This window comes from Anabrus simplex, chromosome 3 (assembly GCF_040414725.1).
Source record: "Anabrus simplex isolate iqAnaSimp1 chromosome 3, ASM4041472v1, whole genome shotgun sequence".
Classification (NCBI taxonomy): Eukaryota; Metazoa; Arthropoda; class Insecta; order Orthoptera; family Tettigoniidae; genus Anabrus; species Anabrus simplex.
In genome coordinates this window covers 370,479,940-370,498,491 of record NC_090267.1, presented here as the reverse complement: position 1 = coordinate 370,498,491, position 18,552 = coordinate 370,479,940, and the positions used below count along the sequence as shown (strand labels likewise).

General features: G+C 37.3%; 1 protein-coding gene across 1 annotated transcript in view; it reads right to left on the bottom strand.

Moving 5' to 3' along the window:
- Positions 1-4,502: 4,502 nt before the first annotated feature.
- Positions 4,503-18,552, bottom strand: part of LOC136866387 (sodium-dependent noradrenaline transporter-like) — a 184,295-nt gene continuing 170,245 nt past the window's right edge. Inside the window, exons 11-13 of the mRNA XM_067143290.2 lie at positions 16,040-16,140; positions 7,747-7,914; positions 4,503-4,601 (exon numbers count right to left, since the gene is read on the bottom strand). Of these exons, the coding sequence (XP_066999391.1) occupies positions 4,503-4,601; positions 7,747-7,914; positions 16,040-16,140 (368 nt within the window). The remainder of the gene's footprint in view (positions 4,602-7,746; positions 7,915-16,039; positions 16,141-18,552) is intronic.

The following is an 18,552-nucleotide window of genomic DNA, read 5'->3' as shown; positions in this document are numbered from 1 at the left end:
TTGACCTTGACTTGCTCAGTACCTCCTAACCATCAAGTGTGCTGTTAACAGCTATCGTATGTGTTCTCCAGAACAGGGTATAGGTCTGCTGGAACTCAATATACTAGTTATGTTACTTTTCTAATTTGAAGTTACTTTTCTTTCTATATATTGTTAACAATGTGGACTAATAATAAACTGCAGAAAGTTCACATAAATCACACTAATCTCAAGGTCACTAAAACAACAGAAATTAAGGATGAAAAGGCTAATGTTAAGTGGTGTGAGTATTACAAACTATCTGATATTGAAAAAGAAAACTGTTTTGTAGGATTTTACAAACTTGCAGATTACAAGTTACAAAATGCTTTTTTGTTCGGGCTGATTAAAACAGAAGTCATGTATTATAGGCTATGCAAAAAAGGAAAGTGAGCCTAAGAGAAAGGTGACATACTACTATTACCTAAACAATGAAAGTGGTGAATATGTTGGAGTGTGTTTAAAAGCTTTTTGTGACACTTTTTCTGTGTCTAGAAAGCATGTTTCAGTTGCTAGCCATAGGATGAAAGAAGAACAATCATGTGGAAGAGTTGATGATGATTTTAGTGATAGTGATGCAAGTCTGAATGGAAGTACCGGTACTTCATTTTCTGGGTGGAAGTACCGGTACTTCATTTTCTGGGTCACCTTCCATCCCATCAGTACCATGTCAGAGAGGAAGATGTGGGAAGTGTTGGAAAAAAATGACTGTTAATTTAATTTTGCGTGTAAACATATTAACATGTCTCCTAGGTACGTTAGCCACTATAGTAAAAAGAAAAAAACCCAGACAAGAGCTGCATAAGGTCGGTGGCATCAGTTTCTGAAATGCACAGACTCTATCTCAAAGAACACAAGGAATGGAGTGATGTAAGCCCTGCCCTTTCATATGAGAAATACCTACACGTTTTTAATGAAAACTGTAACGTTGTATTTAAGGCACCTTTAAGTGACACCTGCACAGTATGCAATGAGTGGAGGGCTACGGAAGAGGACGATGTTCCTTACGCAGAAAAGACTATAAAGATCCTACTTATGAATACTCGTACTTAGTTATCACATATGACTTACAGCAGTCTTTACTTAAAATACCTATGGAAAAAGTGTTCTATCTCAGAGAGCTGTGTGGATGTATAACCTAGGTGTTCATGTCTGCAATGATGAATCTCGTATCATGTGTATTTGGACAAAAAACCTTGCTCTCGGAAATCCTGTGAAATAGATTCATGCCGGATAAAAATTTTGGCTGACAACCAGTTAACACAAAACAGAACAAAACTCTGTTTCTTCTCACATTCTTGTAGCAGCCAAAATAAGAATATGCTTAAATTTATTCTGTATTACATTTTGATACATACTGGGAAGTTTGATGAAATCAAACATTCGTTTCTGGGGCCTGGCCACACATTTTTGCCAAGTGATAGTGATTTCGGAATGATAGAGAAAAATGTCTCGACAAGTTGATTACGTTTACACCCCCAAACAATGGAGAAACATTGTTAAAAGGGCCCGGGTCAAAAAACCATTTACAGTAGTGGACATGGAATGTGCAGACTTCAAGGATTAAAAAATACTCTGAAACATTGTAGTGAAGGACAAGTGTTGAAGGTAGAAAAGTACTGAGTAGAGAAATAACAAGAATAAAAGTAACAAAAGACATGCCAGGTTTCCTGTTCCTTACCAGTTCTCATACTTACATTCAGAGTCATAGACAAAAGTTCATATTTTCTGAAAACAACCTGGGAGGCCAAAAAAAAAAAGAACAAGAAGATGAAAGTGTTAATTACAAATGAAGTGTTGAAACAAGCACTGGAAAACCTGACTATCCTGCACCCATCAGGAAGAGATTTGCTGTGTCTACTACTATTGATTCCAGCAGTGCATCACGGACTATATTTAAGTCTGAAACCAACTACTAAGAAAATGAATGAAGATCTTGACACAGAAAACCAAGAAGGGAGAAAAATCCTGATTTACAGTACCAGTATTATCTTCTTTCCATACAGTATTACTTTTAAACAACTATCGTTTTATTAACTATTAAACTTAAAATGTTATTCTACTCATAATTTTCTGAGTTACACTGATATATACCGGTAATTAATTTAATGACTATAAATTGATAATTAAATTTTTAATTTTGTTGTGTGTTTTGTATAATTTAATAAAACCTTATTTATCTCAAAACTTTGATTTTGTGGGTTAGCCTCTTCTCTTACTCAGGCACTCAAATACAAACCTATCTGACGATGGGATAGCAGCCCCGGTCTAAAAAGCCAAGAATAGTAATCAAGAGAAGTCATCATGCTGGCCATGTGCACCTCATGATTTGCAGGCATTCAGGCTGAGCAGTAGTAGTCCCTTAGTAGACCAAGGCCTATCAGGGCTGTAGTGCCATGGAGTTTTGTCAGTTTGTTTTCTTGTTAATTTAGTACAGATTTAATAACTAGAAAGACCATTATATTTGCAAAGTAGGAAACCTGTAAGCTTAACACATTTCCCCTGAATTACATTTCTTGACAAAATTAATTTTAATTTTAAGAGCCTTAAATAATAATTTTATTATGAGATTAAAGGCTTTTTAATGTATTTCATCAATTAATTTGCTGTTATGAAATATTTTATTATACGGTACATTAGACAGTGACTATGGTACTATAAAACATTTAAACAACTGCTTTATGAAGTTCTTTTTACACAAATTATAATTAATGACCTCAAGGCAGCATAACAGATGAAGCAATGAGAGCTTAATGTTATTTTTCAGAAGTTGGAAAATGTGTACAGCTTTAAATTTGTGTGGACTCAGGGATCTCACAATTTGAGTTGTGTCCCAAGTTGTCATGTTGCTCATTAAGGGTTAAAAATACTGGAATCCACTTTCTGAACATTGCCATATGGCGTCCATAATATTGATATAAGGTAGTTTTCTTTTCATGATTTATTTCACTCTAATGATCTTCAGCCACTGAAATATCTTTTTCAGGTATAGGCCTAATCTATAACTAAATATTTTCTTTTTATGGTATTTTCTAATTTTATTTATCCTGCATTAGTTTTGACAGATTGAAAAACTTCACAGTTATAGATCTTTATTTGAAAGGTGCAAACAAACAAATCCCCTAATATGTTTAAACTCATGAATAATATCGAGTGAAATTATTTTAATTACACTTACCAATACTGTTTTGTGTTAGCAGCATATCTTTATAAAGCAGATTCTGAAATATGGAATTTCTCCACTGCTGAACATATTGACATACCACTTTTCACTTTCAAAACTGCCTTTTCCACTATTTCAGCATCCACAGGTAAATGAGTTTTTGAATGAGGGTCTCTCTCATACTTTCTTCTCATTGTCCCTATTCGCCCCACTTTCAAGTTATATGGTACAAGTCTCTAAAAATTATTAAATAATGCACAGTTTAGTCACAGGAATATTATAGAAACTTCAGAAGTAGCTCAAAGAATATCACTGAATGTAATTATAATCCTAACACACCGTTTCAGCCTCTGAAATTAACTCACCAACTTTTCCTGAACCAAAAAAAAGAAAATGGTGCCAAAACATCAGCTGTCTTACAGGGTAGTCACCTCAACAAAAATTTGTTTCTGTATAAACCCTTAGACTTTTTGAAAAGGTAAAAGAATGAAGAACACTTCAATTTCCATTAAATGAAAAAAATACCTTTAGTTGACACTTAGAAGTATAAATTATTATTTTTCCTTTTTTTGTCCCTATTCACCCCATTTTACGGTACTGGCAATATCACATAGGCTCAGAAACTTCGTAGTGAACCACGCCACATCAGTTGGGAATCACTGTTCTAATCCATTGTTTCATGCCAGTTATGAAATTTCCCACTGTTCATCTTTCCAAACTTACCCTTTGTTTTTCTCTTAACCAACTGTGATCATGTAATATCAATGAATGGACTACAATTATACTGCTGAAGTCCTTATTTTGGCCATTGCTTGCTTGGATGGTTTCTGGTAAGATGCCTTCAATAAGTAGAATATTACTATAGTGTCTTGTTATTAAGAGTATTTTTGCAACCCCTATAATGCATTAAGAAATGACTCATACATTTCTTAGATTTGATCAAAATGATCTCAAGCAAATTAAATGATCAAATAGATAATAATGAATATTACTGAAATTAATTGGAATGGAGAGTTCACTTTTTTGAGTGATTTCACTTCAGAAATTCCTCAGACTGCAAATAGCATATTGATATAATAGTGGACTTTATGTACTGTGCTTACATTGAGCTACATGCTTATTGGCATCCTTTTTTAACCTACCATACCAGCTTATTTAGCTTCTCAGAAATGTTCATATGGCAAGCGATCAACATTACTTTGTTACTTTACGACTAATATGCACTTCAGCCATTGTAGGATGGCACAATAAGTAGTTTCTAATAGTACTTGCCAGCCAGAGGCAATGAGGTATTTAGGTTTACAGCATGTTCACAATGAGCTCACACATATAGCCAATGCCTAGGCTTGAAGCGGCTCACACAGTGTGTTCGCTCCATATTTTCATGTTCTTCTATTGGTGTTATGTTGTATGCAATTCTCTGAAAAAGAAAGAATGTACAGTACATAAATATTGGTCCAAAATAATTTCATTTATTAAAGCAAACAAACAAGCTTATAGTTTTATGTGATACCGGTAGGTGATTTCATGATCATAGCTATGGGACCTCCAGTTTTATGTGGAATCTGAATCACAGGGATGTAACTTTTCATTTCAATAATCCCACATGCACTGACCAAGATTTGAACCATGGCAGCCTTGGTGCCAGCAGCAATCTCACTTGGCTATCATGCCTGAATATTTTATTTGTTCTCCTAACTTTCCACAATGGGAGACTGACCCTTGGACAATAATGTGCAAATTTGAGCTCCTACAAATACCATCAAACTGAGCTGAGATTGACTCTGCCCACTTGGGCTCATATGAGCCCCTCAGCCTGGCTATGTACTGTGACAGAATACTCACAAGTAGATAATCCTCTTGCTGATTCTCATATATAGTCTTCAATTCTTCATTAATTCACTTCCTAAGTACTTGAAGATCTCCACAAATTCAGCATCTTTTTTTAAAATGCTATTTTTGTCTCTTTCCCTTCTCTCTTACTTTTCTGTCATCTTGTACATGCTGCAAATATCATAAATAACTTTATGTTCATTCTTGTACATTCATATCTAGATTTTGCTTACCCCATTAGGATACCCATCATAATCATAATCAGGAAGGAAATAGGAGTAGTTATGACAGGGGATAATTAATCTGGCCATCTATCTCTCAACATGATTAGACTCTGCAGGGAACACAGTATTCATTTTGTTTTTTAGCCACCCAATTCAACCCACTTATGTCATTCTCTGAATGTAGCATTTTTCTGTTCCTTGAAGGCTTCACGGAGGAATGTGCTGGTGAATGGAAATGATCAAATTGCTACGTTCTACTTAAGCCTGAGTTTTCATGCCTTCTGAAATCAGCCTTTGAAAGGGTTGGCTTTTATTCATTTGTAAATGTCCTTAGTAGTTTCAGGAAAGCTGAGATTGTGCCACTAAATCCTGAGAAAGTTCTCCGTCCGATTTCAGAAAATGAGAGTCAAAATTCATCAACATACAGGCAGTATGGACTGAAGCATTTGTTGATCATCTTAAAGAGATTCATTTTAGTGGATGAGTAGGAACTGTTTGAAGAATGTGAGAATGGACTCTCTCTGACACACTCTGGGCAATATTCTATAGTAATTGAGAAACAGTATTTACTGTCCATCTATTCAGTGTACAGTGGAACCTTGGATTGTGAACATAATTTGTTCCAGCAACATGCTTGTAATCCAAAGTGCTCGTATATCAAAGCAAATTTTCCCATAAGGAACAATTGAAATGCGGATGATTCATCCACAACACAAAAATATTTATTTGCATAACATTTCTAAAACAAAATATAATGTAAAACAAACCAAACTGCACTTTACCTTACAATAGAATCATTGTTGATGCGAGGGCGATGAGAGATGACATGAGAAGAGTTACTGTGTAGCACGAATTTCACTAACGGAATCACTGCTATCCATTGACTCACTGGAATTGTTTTCTTTTCATGCAACTTTAATGACAAGCCTGTCCAATGACTGTTGCTTTTGCCTCTTTTTGAGGATTTCACGAAAATGTAACATTGCATTTTCATTGAACAGATTCATCACTCGCACTGCTACAGCCTTATTTGGGTGGTGGTTTTCTACAAAATTTTGCACCGTTTCCCACATTTTGCACTTCTCCCAAATCTCAGTTGAAGTGAGAGATTCCATTGACTTTTCCTCCTCCTCTTCTCCGGACGAGATCTCTTCCATAACCTATTCCTGTTGTTCGCGATGCAGGACCATCAGTTTGTTGGTGGTGAGTTCCTGGCTATGTTCTTCCACCAGCTTTTGAATGTCCACGTCATTCACCTCCAGCCCCATGGTCTTCCGTAAGGACACAGTTTTATCGACAATCGGCGGCTCATTGTCACCAACAATTCCCTCAAAGTCATGTCCAAGAACACAGTCAGGTCACAGCTTTCCCCAAGCGAAAGTGAGAGTTCTCTTATGTTAGGGCCCGGTCTATGGTGACTCCAAGGTACTGTGGTAAAAAAGCAATGCTCCAGTTGCCTGCTCTCCCATTCTACAATATTAATACATATTTAGCTTTTCCTTATTAACTGGTTCAAATTTTGTCTCTACTGCTCCAGATACCCTGTCGTTCTGTGATTCCTGCTTAAGTAGTATTCTTGCTTATGCTAGACAGTACAGAAAAAAAAAAAAGATGATCTCCCCTTTTCAACAATGAACATTATTGCAGAATCCACAGCAGAGTATGAATGATCTTTCAGCTCAATGAATGAAATTGTGATTCTTGAAGCACTTTTTTAGTAGTCATAATGATTATTAATCTTAGCCTGCCAGGTGAACATGGTTGTTAAGGCATCCAGTCTATATGGTCTGGTTTGAGTCCCATCGGTCAGAAAAATTTTCACGATCAGAATGTTGGCAGGCAGGGCAGGAGAGGTGGTGGTATATTCTGTCTAATCACTGGATTGTATACCAAAAGCCTGGATTCAATTCCAAACCTCTCTGCAGTGTTCATGTAGAGTGAGAGCATATGATACTGTTCATGCTGATTCATCCATTGGATGGTGATGTTAAACCTTGAGCAGACCACGTGGTGCTATTCCACAGGAGTAGTCTGTGTGCTGGCCCTGGGTTTCACCTCTCCTTCCTGCTATCATACGCTATTGTATCACCTCATTCATCTCATCTCAGGAACGGCATCTGGTCATAAAAGCTAGCTATGAAGATTCATCTCATTCTTACCCAACCTCATACAGAAACAGGACAAGAGTTGGACTACAATGTTTATTAATCATACAGAACCCACATTCTAGCAATTTGGTCCACTTTGGTCATCATCTGGAAGACATAAAGCAGATGACCTGAACTCTCAGAAAATAAAAATAATAACAGAATCTCACTCCTGTGAATCCATGTGGAAAATGATTAAATGTTAGGTGAGTACTGGAAGTTCATATTTTCCAACTAAAGCCCTGAATATAAGCAGTGCAGGTATATATTAATTCTAGGTTTTCCCTGAAGATAATTGATTTATAGATCAGAATTTGAACCTCTTCACATTACAAGATAAAAGCAAGTTCTATTTTCTTACCTTCATAAAACTTCCTTCAGTACGTAGCATACGAATTATTGCCACAAGAGGAATCATTAGTATGGAGGAGAGGGCCAGACTCCAGCCTACCCACTCAGCCCAGCTGGGGTAATAGTAACCATTATACTGGAGAGGCTGGTGGTATATTAGTCCAAACATTACAACACCCTGAAACCAAGATAGAAATTTATAAATAAACATGTTTGATGCATATCTAAAGGTAAATATGTACAGTACAATCTCCAAAATCCAGCCATTTAGTAGTCTGGCACGTCCAGCTTTTTGTCTGTCTAACATACTAGCACACTGGGTTTGAATCGCAATTCATTGTAGTACCGCATTAAGACCATGTGCTGTCTTCCATGTGGCCGTTCAGTTGGACTGTTGTTATGACACGTATTATATGCTACAGTTCTGTGTTCCTTGTGCAATTAAATATTTTTGTTTGTGTGATTTAAGTATTAACTCTAATATGAACAATAATGAACTTGAGAAGATGAAGTACAAAACATTATTGTTCAGTGAAAATTGTGATATCCTTAAGTAATTGGATCGAAGAGACTTTGGTCAATGTTTTTCGGTCAATACATACTTAGGTAAGGGATACAATGGTCTCGGATATTTGGCTCATGCTTTATCAATCAAAGTTGTTTTTGGGTCTTTGGATACTGGTAACAATTTTTAGTCACTCAGCATATTTGAGTTATGATTTTTTGGTTGGTCACGGTCACTGGTATTGATAACAATTTTTGGGCCACTCATTTCTTCAGTCTGAATTTAAAAAAAGGAAATACATTTGACCTGCTTTTAATTTTTGTGTTACGAATACATAGAATTTTTGTGGCCTGAGCACTAGTTATTAGTGTTTGCCTTCACTAACAGTTTTTTCAGTGTCCTCACTTTGATTTAATTTCAGTGTGTATGCTACAGCTCTCAGGTAAATATCTGTATCTGTCCTCTTTAAACTCTTTGTATCTTTGCTCTGCAGATAGTACTTACTCCTGGTTGTCAATATAGGTACTCCTCGAAGGAGCCTTATAATGTCTTGCTCACTGTCATGTTGTTCTGTTTTTAGCTTATCTAAAAGTTTCCAGCTTGAGAGGTGGCATACATAAACTGCTTTCTGAAACTTATTGTGCCAGCATTGTTTGTCCTCTGTTCACCAGTGATACATGCATTTATATTTTGTTAAGAAGGAAGCCAAACTTTATGATATTTTAATGGACTGGCTGTTGCATTAAAGTCATATGCGTTATAAATGTTCCATACTTCTGGGGGGAACATTGGTGGTTGAGGTCACCGTCTGCCCCTCGTTGATATGCCAGAAACATATCTGCTCTACAATTCCATGAGCTCTTCTAGATTATCATTGCATCTTTCTATGATGAAGTCCATGATGTCGTTCACATCAGGTACTGGAACAAAGGGCAAACCACAAAACATGTTCGCCTGGTTTCTAACTTGGCTTCCGAATGTATTGTACTCTCTCTGCATTCCTATAACTGTATTGCATCTCCACACTGCTTGGGAGAAATGAAACAAGCAACCATTCAAACGACAGGAAAGTTTTCTTGCAGCTTGCATGTCTGCTTGTTTGAAGTCCATCATATTGATTTCTGTCGCAATGTTTATATCATGCTGTCTTGCACTTTCTACAACTGTGTGATGCATGTGGCTGTATATGTCCTCTGTCTTCCTTGTTGTGAAAGCATACACAAGTGAAAAAATTGCACTCTCGGAAATGACCATGAAGCATGAATTGCTGCAGAAATTTATGGGGTGCAACTGTAAATGTTTTGTCACAATACATCATGGAACTCGGAGACAGATCATTTACCTCTTTTAATGTGGCAAATACAGGGTGCAGCAGAAATACCTGACGAATTTCAAACGTAAATAACTCGGCAACACAACAAGCCATTTAAAGATTTATTGCGCAGTTGGAAAGAGTAGTGTTTGCCATTTGCATCACATACACATACATACTAGGTTTTGAAAATGATGTCATCCAAATGCTGACCGTCCTGTTCGATGCACCTCTGAAGTTCCGCATAACTCGCTTGAGCATGTCTTGTGGTATTGCCTCAATTTCTTCACGGATGGCAGCTTTCAGGTCATGTAGCGTTCGCGGTTTACATCGGAAGACGCGATCCTTCAAATATCTCAGAAAAAGAAATTGCACGGGGCGAGGTCAGGGGAACGGTCTGGTCATGGAATGTCACCCCGTAAGGACATGAGACGTTCAGGAAACATTTCTCTGAGGAGACCCGTCAACACCCTGGCTGTTTGTGGAGTGGCACCATCTTGTTGGAACCACACAGCAGGATTCCCTAAGTCGGTGAGTGTCGGCTGCAGGAAGTCGCATAACAGTTGTACGTAATGATCTGATGTTACTGTTACAGTTCTGTCCTCCTCTTCAGAAAAGTAAGGGCCTACAATTCCGAAATCAGCAACAGCGCACCAAACAGTAACACGCTCACTATGGAGAGGTCGCTCATGGATCTGTTGAGGATTGGTTGCGGACCAGTACCAAAAATTTTGTTTATTAACATAGCCTGATAAATGAAAGTGCACTTCATTACTTGCCAGGTCAGTGGTGTCAGCTGCTACACCTTCCAGGATAGTCTCACAACACGCTCTGCAGTTGGCCCGACCACGTTCACTGAGTTTCTGAACACCCACCATTTTGTACAGATGGAACTTCATGTCTGCATGTAAAAACCACCTACAGTGTTATCTGAAAGTCCCAGAGCACGTGAATGCCTACGCAGCGAACATTCAGGAGATTGTGTAATGGTGTGTCTCACTGCACGGACGGTCCCTGATGTTTGGACGCTATGAGGCCTACCAGCCGGCTTTGTTTTCACACTCGAACCACTTTTTCTCAAACCGTTCACCTATAGCAGAATGGTGCTCCTGCTTGGAACTTTCTCATGTCGACTTAAGCCAAAATGTCTGCGATACAAATGCTGTGTTGTGGTAACAGAGTGATCATTTTTGAAATAAGTCTCCATCACGAAACCTCAGTGTTCACCACTCCACACCATGCTAGTGACTGGCTGACTGACCAGCCCGGACAAGACCATGCACGTGTTTTCCAAGGCAAAGGCCAAGACTACGTGCACCACGACAATAACACCTGTTTGAAAGCTGTGGCCAATATGACCTTAAGTTCACTCCAATCTACTGTATGTGACATAAATGGCAAACCCTGCTCTTTTAAACTGCGTAACAAAATTGTGAATTGCTTATTGCATTGCTGAGTTATTTACATTTGAAATTCATCAGGTATTTCTGCCTCACCCTGTATTATAATGTAATCAGGATCCCCGCTCCTTGAATCTCACAGCAGGAAACTATCACCATTACATGTGATTGTATATTGCCCTGTAACCTGGATTTCTGCTAAAGTGCGAGAAGTCACTGATCTACGTTGATTTTGTAGTCTGTTCCCCTATCATTCTAAGGTGTTCTTTTCAGGTAACAAGGACTTCCTGTTCAGTGACCTGTGATGGCGTCTGAAGTAGTACTTCACTTGGAGACTCATTGATGAGTTCCTCAACAAAATTGTGCTTTCACATTTGCAGGATGATTGTGGTCCCTTGTTTCATCAGCAAATATTTTTATGTTGACAAGACTTGTACCAGTAGTACACTTTGCTGTACATACAACACCAATAATCATAGGTTTTCTGTTTGTTGCATGTACAAAATTGGGAAATTGGTAGCAGTATTAGCTTTTTACAAGTATTGATATTTTCTTCATGGACTGAATTATTGATGCCATTTTCTGTACAAGATTTTTGTGATAACTCAGGATTTTTGTAAACATAGTGATGGAATGAGAATTCAAGTGATTTAAAATCAAATATGAATGACAAGACAATGGAGATGCAGGCAAGACAATCATATGACCATTATATCCAGGATTCTGAAACTTTGCATTACCCAATTATCATTGAACTGTAGTGTTGCATTGGCTGAAATGTTGTATGACTGAAAAGATTTATGCCATATAAAGTGAGACCAAAACTGCATGAAACAGAAGTGAGAAACACTCTTCACGTGGCAGCTTCCTTACCGAAAATAATTTTGTAGGCTACTTTATTTTCCCAAATACAGTGTGCAGTGTTATGTTTATTACATTATTTTGTAAGTGTTTTGAACTTAAGTGTGAGTTATTGTCCTACATATTACTGGTATGTATGTAACATACATTACATACAATATTAACTAAAATGAACAGTATATTTTTTCTATAAAACCAGAAGTCATAGCCTATAAATCCCAATAATTCAGTTTTTTTTCTTGTAATCCTGTACCCTTCCAGTCATGAGAAGACTGGGTTACTAAGATTGTACTGTATCCTACATATTAACACATACACAATGTTCTTCTTCTTGAAAAAAAAAAAAAAAAAAAAAAAAAAAAAAAGTTTCTTCTGGGAGAACGAAAAAAAAAAAAAGCCCACACACACATCTTCATTATAGACTTTTATGCCTTTCAGCATTCAGTCTGCAAGCCTTTGTGAATTTGCAAGAAGCTCTGTGGTCTCATTTGGTTCCATACCTCTTATCTTTAAATCATTAGAAACTGAGTTAGGCATCATTGTCTTGATCTCCCTCTATGACCGAGTTCATTATTCTCCTAGTTAACCTATCCTCCTCCATTTGCCTCACATAACCCACCACCAAAGTTGGTTTATGCATACAGCTTCATCAGTCGAGTTACAAAGCTTTTATCTCCTCATTCTGAGTACCCTCATGACATTGTTTCCACATGTTTTTATCATCAATCATTCTCGTTACTTTCATGTCTGTTACTCCTAACTTATGAATCAGATTTCTTGACTCCACCTAGCTTTCACTCCCATAAAGCAAAGTTGGTCTGAAAACAGACCAGTGTAAACGTTTTATCCGGGAGCTGACGTCTTTCTTACAGAATACTGTTGATCGCAATTGTGAGCTCACTGCATTAGCTTTGCTGCACCTTGATTCAATCTCACTTACTATACTATCATTGCAAACAATAAACCTCATGATAGTTCTGTATTGGCTTACAGTCATAAATACTAAGTCTTAAGGAATTTGTATTATTGGTCCACCTTTTAATACAATTTAAACCTTACGTTACAATTGAATATTAAATTCAGTTATGTGAAAGTTTTTTGTTCCAGTACATTTCAGCCCTCATTGGACCATCCTCAGCTGGTTTGAATAATTGACAAAAACATCTTAAACACTACTAGAACTATATAAAAACATGATACAAAAGTGATGATGATGAGTTATGCATGCTTAAAGATGCACTTTAATGTGACTATCATAAAAAGCCCTTGTTACAAACTTGAACAATATTGTTCCAGTATGTTCTAGTCATAAAATGGGCCGAATATTTGTTGAGTTGAATTATGGGACAGAGTTTTTGATGAAAAATGTCAATGCGGAATGTCAAGTTTCAGAATTACTGGCCTGTTGGAGTTCCCCATCCTTCGGCCTCCATGATATGTCATGTTGTATTGACTTTTGACTGAACAGTGGATTTACCAACCTGCCTTTCACTAAACAAGGGGAAAGAGCTGCTGCGACTAAGATAAAGGGAGGATTACAGGACACAATTTGACCATGACCTGAGAGCAAGCATGCATTAACTTTGCTGCACTTTGATTCAATCTGACTTACTATACTACCCTTGCAAACAATAAACCTCATGATAGTTCTGTATTAATAATAATAATAATCGTATGGCCTCAGCTACCGTGTGCAGACATTTCAATTTGACGCCATCTGGCTGTCTGCTCGTCAATTTCGACGTTCCGTTTTTCTCTAGGCCCCCACTAGGTGGCAGACCGAGTAAACCGAAACTCTCTTGGGCGTCTATGGCTGAGATTTAATTAATTTTGTCGGGTAAACACCAAATGTGTCACCAGAGATCTTTTACATGCCGACATCGTACGACATGGAGTGTCGAATGGACTTTTTTCCGCCCTTCAAAAATCCGACTACCTCTGCCGGGTTTGAACCCGCTATCTTGGGATCCGGAGGCCGACACTCTACCGCTGATCCACAGAGGCAGCTTAGTTCTGTATTGACTTACAGTCATAAATACTAACTCTTAAGGAATGTGTATTATTGGTCCACCTTTTAATATAATTTAAACCTTATGCTACAATTGAATATTAAATTCAGTTAGGTATGTACCTTGTCAAACAAGGTGTGTCTAATAAGTATGGCGAATAGACTGATACCACAATGGCAATGGAATTAGTGATTTTGACAAACTGAAAAGCTTTAAAGTTACATCAACTCTGTGTGTTCAATGCTTAGTGGCACATCTTGAGATATCTCTCTATTCACATGCGAATGGACGCAGTGTTGCCATTGCAATATTGGCCCATTCACCGTACTTTCTAGACAAAACTTGTGTTTATATTGACACATGAAGAAAAATATATAAGTAATAATAATAACAACGTAAACGTTTCCACCTTTTCAATACTAAAATATATTCACAAAATAATAAATTACACAGTACTAGTTTCGAGCCATCTAGGGGTCAGCATCAGCCAACCTAAACTCAATCCTAAATTTAATCAAAGGTACTTTTCCAAGACAATTACACTTTCTCCCGCACCCTTCAGCCCCACCTTAAGCCCTCTTCCTAAGCCATATATAATTTTATATATGTCATTTCAATACAAGAACTTACTGATTTCCATGATTATAATTTTTACAACACCCCATTTATACTTTATTCTTTGTTAAAAACCTCTTAGTATGTATATTCCTTGTATTATTAACTATTACCATAATAACATCTCATTTCATCTACCACATTCACTTGTTATTCTTTAAAATAACATTTTCTTAGGATTTCGCCAAAAGTGATCTTTGCTTCAATACGGCTGATGATGACCCCTAGATGGGTCGAAACTAGTACCGTGTAATTTATAATTTTGTGAATATATTTTAGTATTGAAAAGGTGGAAACATTTACGTTGTTATTATTATCACTTATATATTATTCTCAGTTCAATACGGACCAAAAACATGAAATTCATAACCATTAATAAACATGAAGAAAAACCAATGCAAGATGTAAGTGGAGATTATTTTCCTACCTAATTTTCATATAATAAATTAGGGTGCATGATATACAGGATAATAATAATAATAATAATAATAATAATAATAATAATAATAATAATAATAATAATAATAATAATAATAATAATAAATCGTATGGCCTTAACTGCTGTGTGCAGACATTTCAATTTGATGTCATCTGGCTGTCTGCTGATCAATTTCGACGTTCTGTTTTACTCTAGGCCTACTAGATGGCAGAACGAGTAAACCAAAACTCTCTTGGACGTCTATGGCTAAGATTTAATAAATTTTATCGGTAAACACCAAATGTGTCATCAGAGGTCTTTTGTACGCGGACATCGTACGACATGGAGTGTTGAATGGATTTCTTTTCTACCCTTCGAAAATCTGACTACCTCTGCCAGGTTTGAACCCGCTGTCTTGGGATCTGGAGGCCAACACACTACCACTGATCCACAGATGGTGAGATATAAGTGGGTAAGCACAGTATTTTTTCTTCTTTTTACCTATCTGCCTCCTCCTTTTACCTCACCTCACTTTTAAGCAATGGCCACCATCATTCTTTCTTCTCTACTGATCAAGGCTACAGAGGGTCCTGGGGGTCCTGGGCTTGATTTCTGGCTGGGTCGGGGATTTTAACCTTCATTGGTTAATTACAATGTTTCAGCAGCTGAGTGTTTATGTGTTTTCATCATTAGAATTCACCCTAGGTAGGGCCCCATCTTCACAGACACGCAGGTCACCTATATGGCGTCAACTCGAAAGACCTGCACCATGCTTCTTCAGAGGCCACACGCCAATTTAAAAAATTAAAAAAAATAATAATCATTGTGGTTTAAAATAATAATGATGATGGAAAAAATGAAACGATGTTAATACTGAATTTCTTTTTCTTCTCCCAGTCAAAACAATGTTACATTAAGTAACAGAAAAGATGGAACTGGAATGATATGAATATATAGTGGCTGAGTGGGTTGCAACTTCTGTGTTTGTAACAGATTCTGTTTATCCTATAAATATGCTTCCAATTACAAAGGTTGCATTCTGTAATGGCATGAAAAACATTTTGGCAAAATTATTTTTAAAAAATATACTGAAATCCGTCTTGAAATCTGTAAATGTCAGCTTCCACTGATGTATTCAGAACATTCCATAAAAGAGGGAATCTTTATTATATTTATTTCTTACAATGATAAATGAAGGGCTGATGAATTTCCAGCATATTCTCCAATACAGGCCTGGTTTTGAACCCAACATTGCCTCCACATCTTGTGAGAAACGTTCAAGACCTGAAAACAGTAAGTGTATTTTGTAAATACTTCAAGTAGTTGCATATTGTCATTGCAAGAAACTTACCTATTAGAATCACATTATAGAAATAATAGGATACAACAGAACCTGACTAGCTGAAAATGATAATATATTATGATATTGTGCATTAGATTATAAGACTACGACTAAAGAAATATCATGTCATACCATGTCATAAGATCATAGAGCAGGAGTTTGTAAGGATTTACTAAAGGGGTAAAATAAATTAGACTGATTAACCCTCTAGTATTATGAATGCACATCTAGAACAAAAGTCCAAGCTAACCAACCTTTTGAAAGATTTTTTTAAGTAAGTCTTATATATGAAAAGGAACTACAACTTCCATTTCTTCAATATCACACACAGTGTGTTGCTGAGGATGCTTTTTGCAGACATTGTTTCAACACCTCTGGCACAATGCCTTTGTCTTCATGTTCATATGCCACCTGCAAATATGACATATTCCAAGTTTAGGTGATTTCTGAACGTGTGGTCCCTTTTCATATATTTGTAAAGATACACTAACATTTAAGAAAATTACAATATCAAAAAGGAAACAGACGATTAAAATAAACTTCATACCACAGATTAAGCACATGACAATACACAAATGATTAAGTTAGTAGAGCTGTACATGACAATTGAACCTGAGTATTCATTATTTTGTGCAACCTCCATACACTGCAATCAGAACCTCTAAATGTCGTGGCATGGAATCAAAGAAGGTCTTAATATCTCTCTGGGGAATCTCCCTCTGACGAACAAGTTGCTATCTAACCATATCCTAGACATGTGATGGGCAACATGTCAGGTGAATATACAGGCCAGGGAAGTAATGGTAGCAGTCTTTCTTCGAATGAGGCTTGCACATTCCTTGCCGCATGTGGCAGGGCATTGTCATGCTGAAATGTGGTATGTGGAGTGATGTGGAAAGGGGGAGTACCTCTCGTTCTAAAACCTCCTTCATATACCAGTTGTTGTTCAGGTTGCCCTAAATATGTATGAGGCGAGATCAGTTGTTGTAACCAATGGTGCCCTAAACAATCACACTTGGAGTTTGCCTGCTATGTTGCTCAACAATGCAGGCTGCCAGATTGCGCTCACCACAATAGCGTTGAACATATATGCGCTCATCACTGTAGGACAAGTTGAAGTGGAGCTCATCTTGAAACACTACATTTTGCTACTCAGCACATCAGTGATGTGGCCGTTGCAGTTTGAAGGTTTTGTGGTTTATGCACAATTGAAGCCAACGGAATGACATGTGTGAAACCAGTCCTATCTGCAGCAGACAGCGTTGAACCATTGATGCTGACAGGTTCACACCTGTTGCAGTGTTCCACCATCACTATTGATGAAGCTGTACGGTCCATTATGATCACGTAGACAAGATGATGGTCATGCTGTGCTATGGTCATAGTCTATTTCATGGTCCACTACCTGCTTGTCGCTGCATACAACCCTCTTCTATCCACTGCTTCCACACATGCATCACTGTTGTAGCAGCATGCCCTTATACAAGACAAAATGTCATGGTATGATAAAACCGCTTCCCAGAGACAAATCATTCTGCCCCGTTCAAACTCATTCACATGCTGATATTGCACCCTTTGATGTCGACAAGGCATACTGGCCTCATATTTTCAGCTTGTTTGATAGCTCTTCACTGACTATACTTGGTGTACCACTGACATTTTTGGTCACACTTGACAGGGCCCTGCTGGGCCTACATGTACCCCATCTCTCTGTAATTCTAATAACTTTTTGCTGGCACATTGTTCTACACATCAGCTGAGTTTGGATTCATTCGGACCATTCTTTCATGGTACTGCAATTTTCATGATTGATAGTGTTCTCAAATATCTTTGGTTTGCTTTGACATTTGTTCTAGTTGTGCGTTCACAAAACTACATGCCAAATTTTTTTGAAAACAGTCTTTGAATAAAGACTGAAAAAGATATTGCTAATGTCAAGTAAGTATGGCAGAGAAATTCTTACATGCCTGAACATGTGACACCAGTTCCACTGCAGATGCGTCAATTCCGGTAATCAGCTCGTCTATGATTAAATGGTTAGGGGGACAATTTCATTCAAGGTCACAGTCATGCCAACTGTCATGAAGACTGAATATGAGAAACTAATAATAACTACCAGCAGTACCTGTTGGAGACTTTACAAATTTCAATACTTCTTGTGGTGTGAATGTTGCAGTGCACCCACCAGTAGGTTAAAGAAAATAGAATTGATTCAAACAGGTTCAGGAATTCCAAGTGGCAAGTGTGAATAATTTCTAAAGATTAACCATTAATCTGGATGATTAATTTTTGGACTCGTTCATACAACCCTGTAAACATGAGGCAAAACATTAAATTTGTCTAGTCCTGTATTA